Source organism: Chenopodium album, chromosome 4 (assembly GCF_948465745.1).
Source record: "Chenopodium album chromosome 4, dcCheAlbu1.1, whole genome shotgun sequence".
Classification (NCBI taxonomy): Eukaryota; Viridiplantae; Streptophyta; class Magnoliopsida; order Caryophyllales; family Amaranthaceae; genus Chenopodium; species Chenopodium album.
In genome coordinates this window covers 558,702-569,692 of record NC_137837.1, presented here as the reverse complement: position 1 = coordinate 569,692, position 10,991 = coordinate 558,702, and the positions used below count along the sequence as shown (strand labels likewise).

General features: G+C 33.8%; 1 protein-coding gene across 1 annotated transcript; it reads left to right on the top strand.

Moving 5' to 3' along the window:
• The first annotated feature begins 3,249 nt into the window (after nt 1-3,249).
• LOC145628375 (receptor-like kinase TMK4) lies at nt 3,250-7,535 on the top strand. The gene is made up of 2 exons (XM_081680666.1): nt 3,250-5,586; nt 6,608-7,535. Exons 1-2 carry the CDS (start codon nt 3,345-3,347, stop codon nt 7,120-7,122), a joined length of 2,757 nt encoding a protein of 918 aa, XP_081536792.1. The 5' UTR covers nt 3,250-3,344; the 3' UTR covers nt 7,123-7,535.
• Nucleotides 7,536-10,991: the final 3,456 nt, after the last annotated feature.

Genomic DNA, 10,991 nt, shown 5'->3' with positions numbered 1-10,991 from the left:
ATACATTTTCACATAATAATTCTATGAAAGAAGAAGAAAAATTAGCTGCCATTTGGACCTTCAACTAATTGTTCTGCTACTGTACTTGTACTAACTTCTAAAAGTTGGGCCGTGGCCCATTTTATATCCTTTTTTCTTCAAAACATGGACTATGAGTGCCTAATACAAATACTTCATGTACTCTAACTTCAATGTTAGTTACTAAATACTACGAGCTTTCAAAGTTTTACTTTCTTCTTCGATTTATAAATAACAAAAATCTAAGAAATTTATACATAATGGGAGATTACGCTGTTACGCAGGATGAAGGGATTAAAGAGTAGTCCCTTCAAAAAAAAAAAAAACTTTCTTCGTCAATTTATAAATAACAAAAATCTAAGAAATTTATACATAATGGGAGATTACGCTGTTCCGCAGGATGAAGGGATTAAAGAGTAGTCCCTTCAAAAAAAAAAAGGATTAAAGAGTAGATAAACGATAAAAAATTCTTGTAATTATTAAAACATTATTTATTTTTTTGGCAGCGTAAAACTTAACATTAGAGTTTTTCTTGTAAAATTATCCTCCATAGTATGTATTCTTTGCTATTCGTGACACGGTAATATATATAACCCAAAAACTAAATACGATACAAATTGAACTTATTTTTATTACTAGTATTTAATTTGAGCGAAAGAGGTATCATTATCAAATATCAAATGTTATGTGATGTGATAATTGGTTGATGGGTGCATGGGTCCTATAAAGTTGTTATCAAATGATTTATAGTCCAGTTACAATAATTTTGTGTATAAAGGTAGATTAATTCATATGATATGGGCATGTGCTTTTCTTTTTTCATTGTTACAAAAACAACAAGGGGACACGAGGACCATACATGACATCAAAGGGTGGAAAATGGTTTATCATGCTAACAGAATTTTGCATTACATCTTGTGTTTTACACGAGAAAGCTAATCAATGAGCATGATAGTTTCGTTATTTATAGTTGATAGTGTATAAAAGCTAAATAAGTTCGTGTATAAGGCATTTTGAAAGGATACTCGAAAATATATTAGGCTAGGTCATTTTATGAGAGTTTTATGAGTTAAATTTAAAATGCATGGCACCTTTTTTGTGTAACATTACAACATTATAACTTATAAGGTTTACCATTAAAGTATTATTTGCCACATCGGTACTATTATATCTCACGTTAGCATATCGTGATTTGTACCATTTAAAAAATAATTGTATGTACAAATAAAATGTTTTATAATACCATTACATCATTAAAGTATCTTACATACTTTGTATGTACTTAATGACGAGAGAAGTACTTAAAAATAAGATAAATAAATTAAAAGTCGACATTACTATTTACAAAAATGTCTTAATACCTGTTTGCAAATGAGCTATATCGGATATGATTTTTCAAGTGGACAAATGATAGGAGCAGTTGATGGAACAATTAGAAAAAGTTGTATTCCTGTTATCCAGAAATAAAGGAAAGAATAATTGAGTTGGATGGGGATAATTCTTTAGCGTTGAATCTAATCATTCAATTAATGTCATCAATCGCTGGATTTGGAGCAATAAGCAAAAATAAACAACTGTCTCTTTCAAACACCCTCTTTTTTTTTTTTGGATTAACAATTCTAAAACAATTATTTTTTTATTTGAATAAATTCTAAAACAAATATAATTACACCAATTACGCCATGTTTTATTATTTAGTCATTGTCTTCGAACTCAAATTTGTGAAAAATCCCATTTTATAGTATGGGCCCCACAGTATTCCCAACCGAGCCCATGAACTTCGTTCTTGGACTAATTTGACCCACATATGTCTAGGATTTGTCCAAATAATTTATTTCCTTGAAAGAGTAAATTATGGATATTGGATAGAAATGAAAATGATATGTTAAATTGTTAATTTTAAATAATTGGTAGTAAATAATAATCCGTACTTTATATCCAATGAATAAGTTATTGCATAACACAAAAAGGTAAGTTTAGAAATAAAAATATGACCCTAATTTCATTGGAGTAATTCTCATAATTCTTAAATCCAGGTAATAAATTATTAAGACACTATCTGATTTTGTCAAAATAAGGTATTTATTAGTTTATAATATTAACAATATTCTTTTATCAAAATATCGTACATCTTTTTTTTCATTTTCTTATTTATACCCAAATGCATGAAAAGGCATTCTTAGTCTCTACCTTGTGAAATTGATTTATAACTCAAATAAGCTGTCTAAATTACAAAATTTTGAATATGAGAGTTGGAATTGGGACCATTTTGTTTGTTTTTCATAGCCTACCCTTTTTATATATCTTGCAATGAGTTTTGAACCTATCATAATATTATGCCCAACTTTTTTTTTTAAAGTACTGCTTAATATGCCTTTTTTTTTTCATTTGTGCAATCCCCAAAAGGCAAATATGGATAATATTCACATAAATATAAGTGGTTTATTATTGTTTAAAGATACAAGCATAAATTCAACGAATCAAAAAAGAACTCAGTGACTATATTGATGTATAGATTTTAAAGTATCTCTTAATTATGAGAATCTTCAGCGGTATAAATTTAGAGAATGATTATTTTGCTCTATAGGTTTAAAAGTGCATTTCTACATTTTTATTTTAATTTTATGCATTTTAACATCTTTAACCATTTTACTTTAGAAACATTTATAATAAGTCCATTTCTTTATATCTTTGTCTTACACTACGAGACACGTGTCAATAATCTCTTAATTTTCTTAAAACTTATCATCGCATAAAGTGTTTTATTTTTGCAATTAAATGTTAAGAATTTGTATAGGCTCTAGTATTGCTAGAACCCTAGAGCAAATATCTCGATTGACATTCAATTCACCCACATAATTTCCAGAGATGAACAAAGTTCTTATTTATCAACATCCATTTCATAAAGAATATATCAGGTAAACAAATCTTAATTTTAAAAAAACTGATATTAAAATTTCCGCCTTTAACCTTTTCGACGATAAAAAATTCTCGACATCGTGGTAAATAAAACTCATGGAGTAATGGTAGATGCAAATGAAGAATTGAAGATACCCTCACTGACTCAATTCCAACAACAACTTCTAATTAAAGGAATCCCAAATTTTTAGAAACACAAAATAATTAAACAAAATTTCTTTAATTTTTTTTAATTACGCGTCTTCTATCATTCAAAGAGCTGTCCACCCTAAAAATCCAAATTCCAACTCACTTTCCTTTCTTCCTTCACAGTTCACACCCCCCTAAAACCCCACCATTAATACCAACATTACCCCCATTTTCTCTCTCTTCTCACTTTCTCTCTCCTCCATTTTTGCGCCCCTTCAATGGCGAAAACAACCACAACTACCCTCTTCATCTTCTTCCTCCTTCTTTCTCTCTCCTCTGCTGATGACAAATCCGCCATGGATGACTTCTTGAAAGCCTTCGGATCATCTCCTCCTTCTGGCTGGGACTCTGCTACAGATTTCTGCAAATGGAAGGGTGTAAACTGTGATAATGGCAACAGGGTTACCTCCATTAATCTTGCTTCTCTATCTCTGAAAATTACACTTCCTTCTTCCATTAATACCCTCTCTCAACTCACCACTCTTTCTCTTCAAAACAATGGATTCATCGGCCCTTTGCCTTCTTTAGCTAATCTCTCTCTTCTTCAAACTGTTTTTCTTGATAATAACAATTTTACTTCAATTCCATCTGGTGCGTTTTCTGGGTTGAGTTCACTTCAAACTCTTTCCCTCTCTTTTAATGAAGACCTTGCGCCATGGCAATTTCCTTCCGAGCTCACTGATTCTCCAAGTTTGGGGAGTTTCTATGTTAATAATGCAAATATGGAAGGCCCGATTCCAGATGTATTCGGGTCGTTTCCCGGATTGCAGAATTTGAGATTGAGCTATAATAATTTGAGTGGGTCTTTACCCGGTTCGTTAAACGGGGCTGCTATTCAGAATTTCTGGGTTAATAATCAGGTTGGTGGGTTGTTAACGGGTCCGATTGATGTTGTTTCGGGTATGACCCAGTTAGCTCAGGTATGGCTTCATGCTAATTCATTTACTGGTTCAATTCCTGATTTATCTGCTTGTACTGAGATATTTGATCTTCAACTTAGGGATAATAAGTTTACTGGGATTCTTCCACATTCAATTGTTAGTTTGCCTAAATTGGAGAATTTTACTATTAATAACAATAACATTCAAGGGCCTCTTCCTGATTTTCCTAAGACTGTTAAAGTAGTAGAGTTGGGTAATAATCATTTTTGTAGGAATGTTTCTGGGGATTGTGATCCTCAGGTTACTGCTTTGCTTCATATTGCTGGGGCTTTAGGATATCCAATTAAGTTAGCTGATGCTTGGACTGGTAATGATGCTTGTAATAGCTGGATTTTTGTGACCTGTGATTCGAGCCACCATGTAGTTTCTGTTAATTTTGCGAAACAAGGGTTTTCGGGTACCATTTCCCCGGCATTTGCGAATTTGACATCGTTGACGGAATTGAATTTGAGTAATAATAATCTGACTGGCACTATCCCTGCTTCTTTAGCTTCCTTGCCCAAGCTTAAGAAGATTGATTTGACAAATAATGACATTAGTGGGAAAGTTCCAAGTTTTAGTCCCGGGGTGAATTTGCTCACTTCTGGGAATAAGAATATTGGGAAGGATGTTGCTCCACCTGGTTCTCCGGGTTCTGGGGGAAGCTCCTCTTCTGGCTCGGATGGGGGATCAAAGGGTTCATCAGTTTCTGCTGGTATGGTGGTGGGTGTGGTGATTGCGGTTCTTGTTTTTGTTGTAGTTGTGATGTTTGTGTTGTACAAGTGCTATATGAAGAAGAAGCACAGGAAGTTTGGGAAGGTTCAGAATCCTGAAGCTGGGAATAATGAGATGGTAAAGACCAGTGTAGTGGGGACAACAAATGGTTATGCTGGTGTTCCAAGTGAGTTGCAGAGCCAGAGCAGTGGTGATCATGGTGATTTCCCTGTGTTTGAAGGCGGGAATGTTGCCATCTCAATCCAAGTCCTTCGACAAGTTACAAACAATTTTAGTGAGGATAATATACTGGGACGTGGAGGATTTGGGGTTGTTTACAAAGGGGAGCTCCATGATGGGACTAAGATTGCCGTTAAGAGGATGGAAGCTACAGCTATGGGCACCAAAGGGATGAGTGAGTTTCAAGCTGAAATTGCAGTCCTTACAAAAGTTAGGCACAGGCATTTAGTTGCCCTTTTAGGTTTCTGCACCAATGGGCATGAAAGGCTTTTGGTATATGAGTACATGCCGCAAGGGCATCTGGGACAACATTTGTTTGAGTGGCAAGAGCTTGGATATCCCCCTCTTACCTGGAAGCAGAGAGTCTCCATAGCTTTGGATGTGGCCAGAGGAGTTGAGTATCTACATAGTTTGGCGCAAACAAGTTTCATTCACAGAGATTTGAAACCTTCTAATATCTTGCTGGGAGATGACATGAGGGCCAAGGTTGCAGATTTTGGTTTGGTAAAGAATGCTCCTGATGGAAAATATTCAGTGGAGACCCGATTAGCCGGAACATTCGGCTACCTTGCACCTGAATATGCTGGTAAGCATCTGTTCATATTTTCTTGTTTGTTCTTATAATGATACTGCACATTTTTGGTACATTTGCTAATCAACAAAAGTTCATTAAAACTTATATGATGATAAGCTGCACACATTTACCTGTGCCTTGAAATTTGTGAATAAATCACAGTGGCTCATTGAACATTTGAACTGTGAATCTTTTTTTGTTCGTTCTTTCTTTCTTATTGTGGAGAAGTATATGGTTATTGCAATTCCAGAACAAAGGTCTATCAGAATATATTATTTGTTACTGAAGGGGTAAAACTTCATTTTGACCCCAGTTAGACTCATATCCAATCCATTTACAAGAAAGAAATAATGCACAGTGCTGGTTAGCAGATGTACAGATCTATTCACATACTTGTATTTGCTGTGTGTTTTAAGAACACGTGCTCGAGTGTGTCCCTCACTTATTGTCTTAAATGACAAGGGCCTAATAATTTAAATTATGGTTTTGGGGGTGGCGTTCATTGTATTAGTTGGCTTCCAAGTTATCTTAGCGCTATCTCGTAATGGTCTAGAGCTCTAGACCTGAGTTCTCGCTGGCAGATGCCTGTTACATTTGAATCTACATGGCTGCACTCTACTTTGTTTGATTGCAAATGTGCTTAGAGATGTTAAAAATGTTAGGAATGCATTAAGGTGAAGTTCATATGATGCAGTGTAGGATTGTTGGAACAGCTTAACTTGATTACTCTACAGTGACTGCCTTCGTGCCTTGTGTGTAATACTCTATTAGTCTAAGTATGTTCTTGTATAGTCATACTACTAGTGGTCATGCTTTAATACCAGTTTCCTAAAAGTTCAATTTGAGGACCCCCATGATGTAATTTCTGATCATCTATCTTTTTCAACAGAGTTTGAAAGTATAGGCTTGATAGGTTTTCTAACATAATTAGCTTACATTGAAGTGATTGTCGACTTGATGTTTGGGCATTTTAGTAGACCCATCTATGTTCTGAAATAAATGCTAACATGTTGTGCTCTTATTTCTCCAACAGTTACTGGGAGAGTGACCACCAAAATTGATGTCTATGCATTTGGTGTTATATTGATGGAGCTTATCACTGGTAGAAAAGCCCTTGATGAGACAATGCCAGACGAGAGATCTCATTTGGTGACATGGTTCCGCAGAATCTTGATCAACAAGGACAACATCCGAAAGTCAATTGATGCCATCCTTGACCCTGATGATGAAACCTTTGAGAGCATTTGTAGGATTGCTGAGCTGGCAGGCCATTGCACAGCCCGTGAACCACATCAGAGACCCGACATGGGACATGCCGTAAACGTGTTGGGCCCACTTGTTGAGCAGTGGAAACCTTCAAGCCAAGAGGAAGACGATTCCTATGGCATTGACCTACACATGAGTCTTCCCCAAGCTTTGCAAAGATGGCAAGCCAACGAGGGCACTTCAACAATGGTCAGCGATATGTCATTCAGCAGGACACAGGGCAGCATTCCATCCAAACCCTCAGGGTTTGCAGACTCATTCGACTCAATGGACTGTCGATGATCAATACTAAAAACCTGAACAGAAAATTCTCATCAGAGCTAAAAAACTGAAGGTAACTCCGACTTTCAACCTCGTGGCTCACAAGATTGCAAGAGTCAGTGAAATTGTACTTATTGGTGTCATTCTTTCTTATTTTTGGTTTCTAATTTCCCATTCAGATCATGTGAGCTAACAACATTTTTTTAGGGGTGGGTAGTTGTTTTTTAGTTGAAAATAGTGGTGGTTAAAGAATGTAAAACCACACATGGGTTTGGTATGGAAAATTGATAGTATATGTTCAACATGTAAACATGAACATGGGGGGGCATGGGTTATGGTGTTTAGTGACACAGCAAAAGTAAAGTCAGTCAGTACATCCAACTTCATTTTGTATCATATTCTTTCATTCTTATTATTGTTCAAATTTTATATGATTTTTTTTTGCCCATATTTCGTATTAATCGCTAGTCAAAGACTCAATAAACGTAGTCAATCCAACGATCATTTAATTAATTTATACCAAGTACAGTATATTGTTACTTGTACGAGTATTATTTACGATAACGTTGTCTATGATTTTCTCTATATTATATCCGCAATTACCTAATTTTGAATGTATGTTGATGATTCTCATTAATTCTACAGAAGACAGTTATAACAGGGCAAAAACTGTGAATGCATAATTGAAGGGGGAAGTATTGGATATGAGTTGGACATAAGCTGGAAAAAGGATTTTATGCTACTTTTGTAAATTCTGAAATCCATCTTATTATTGTAATTACTCGTATGTTTTTAGTAGGTTAAAGCTGGAAAGTTTGTTTAACTTGTTGGTCTTGAAGAAAGAAAATAGACTAAAGAGAGAGCATATGTAAAGGCGGATGATAAGGGGTGGTAGGAAAGGATTAGGACTTGGTAACATGCTAGATTTTGATTGTCAGCTTTCAACGTAGGTGGCTTTTGTAGTTTATGCACATGTCACTTTGTGCCAATTTTCTCAAATTCTTTCTTAACTTCTTAGTTTTGGTTACTTTGGTATACTTCTACTTGGACCGTGACACTTATGATCGCTCATTTGATATGTCAAAATATCTACACATTTGTTTCGTTTGAAAATAACACTATATTTTTATATGTTTAGGAAAAAAAAGGCTCGTAATCTATTTTATTATTGTTTTTATCACTTTCACCATCATACTTTTACTTGGACCGAATAGTAAATAAGAGTATAATGGACTAATAGAGTGTATATTGTCTTTATTTTTTTTACCTATCCACGACTCCATATAATTTGAAAAAATGCAATTTTTTGGACATTACAAATGAGTTAATGTACAAGAAGAGGGAATAAACAAGTTTTGGCTGTACATCATTTTCTCCATTGTAAAGTGTAGATAGGAATATATATTATAAGGTGAGTGATAATGACATTATTAAGTTACTTGTACTACTTTATTATTGAAATGTAAGTTGAATTGGTGAAAATAGAATTTGGTCATGTTATATAATTATGCACAAGTTAGGCGCAGCTCCTTATGGCATGATGAAAAGGACCAACACACATTATTGTCTAAATTTTGCCTATAATTGCGGACACCTTGTCCAATATTTGGGACATTTACAAGCTTATAACCAACATTTTAGTGTTCAAAATCATAGGACTTCATTTCTACATAATTGACTACTTGAATAATTTTTTTTAATTATATTATTAATGTCTCTTTCACAGTTGAATGTTAACATATAATGCATAAACAATATTTATATCAAGGGATGACTTTTCAATGGCTACAATAAAATTGTAGCCATTGAAATTGTTTTCAATCTTGACCGTTTAAATTTTATGAATCAATCTAGTCCGTCCATGTAGTGTTTTGACATTAAAATTTTTATTTATTTTAAAAAAATAAAAAATAAAAAACTGTATTTCCTCCTTCAAAAAATGTTTTGTCGCCATTTATGGTTTTACATCTCCATCAAATATGCATACAACCATGAGCCATATAAGCATGTTGTAAACATGGTGATCTGATTATGTAATTAAGAATTAACAAAGGGTAATTGGATTTTCCCCCACCCAAATTAAACATTCGTCATCATCAATTCATCACCCAAATTAACTCCTGGTTTCAGAAATATGCCATCTTTTCTCACTTCGATCGCCCTCACTGCCCTTGGTCATACTTTAAAATAAATCACCCAACTTCCATCATCCGATGCGGTCATCCCATGTGCGAGGATTTGTGATTTATAAATTTATTTTCATAATATAGTAATCGCAAATGAATGAAATAATGGAGCAAAGCAAATTAAAGTACAGTAATTGAAGGATAGAATATTTTTTTTTTCTTTTTGAGGACATTGAAGGATAGAAACTGAATGAACGTGTATTGCAGTTTTTTTTTTTTTTTTTTTGGAATTATTTTGTAAATTACAAAGTCATCCTAATAAAAGGTTTGGATTAGTCAAAATCTAATAAATGGCTGAGATTTAATCTAGTATAATGGCTACAATATTATTGTAGCCATTTGAAAACTATCATTATATCAAGACGGTCTAACCATAAACAATAGCGTAACTAATTACTTCTCAAGTTCTCAATACAAATACAGTAGTTTATATCATAAATAACATATATTGCGAAAAAATACAACTCATTCTTGTATATTATTGGGGTTGCGTTATTTGGTCTTATCCTTTTATCTGTTATGTCAAAATTATAGCGCAGGAATAATTTTGATACAAAATAATGCAGGTACAAGTCATAGTTACAATTATATTGACATAAAATACTGGTTTGAGGGACATAGAAACAATCGATCTTATGGCAGGGTTGGCAACTCATCAATTACACAATCTAAGCTGTTTAATTATAAAATCATTTCATTGGATCCTCTACAACTAATATAAATTAATCATTTCAAGTCAAATGCATCATGTAACGTACCTGATCTTCGTTTATTGCAAATTACCCTTTTTATTTTTTATTTTGGGGGATTGCAAATTATTCTTATTAGGGTTGTATGAATATCATTTTCATTTTCATTTTTGATCTAATGAACCAAACTTCCTTTATTTTTTTTTGGGTAAGTAAGATGAAGGGCGCTCTCTACTCCTCAGATGATCAACCTGATTTAAACTACGCCCCAGTAGACTCATAGTCTACATAACCCATGTACCAAGAATGCCACCTCAAACATTTTCTTATGCTTTTTTTTTTACAACCTTTTTCTTATGCTTAATTTTAAGGGACAATTATAAAATTGGGAGGCAAGACATTGGGAAGTAAATAAAGTCAGAGAATTAGAGAAAAAGATTAAACAACACCTAGAATAGATATATTGTTGAGTTTTTGCTTTGTATATATTAGTTTTTTTTTTTTTTAAAAAAAAAAAAAAAAAAAAACTCATGCAACGCCCCTCATAGTATGTGCTTTGTTATAAGCCAACACTGATGATAACCAAGTGCTAGTCTGATGGTAAGAATTATACCTCATTACCTCCTAACCATTCTATTGGAGCATTTCATTTTATTTTTTTTTTATTTTTTTTTTTGACAAAGAGCATTTCAAATTCTACTTGACCTTAATTCCAATAGGTCTAAGGTCTAACAGTTACACCAAATTAAGGACCTGTTCTCATTGACTGAACTCAGCTGAAGTGAACTGAATATTTTATAAGAGAAGGAAATTAGGAGCTGAACTGAGATGAACTGAACTGAGCTGAATTGAGCTGAACTGATCTGAACTGAACTGAGCTGAACTGAGTTGAACCTGAGCTGAATTGAACTGAATTTCAACATAAGAGAACAGACCCTAAAATGACCTTTGTGAAGTTCGGAGACCTATATACTACTTCCGATCTAAATTACTCGCAACTTTGGGGCATTATTTG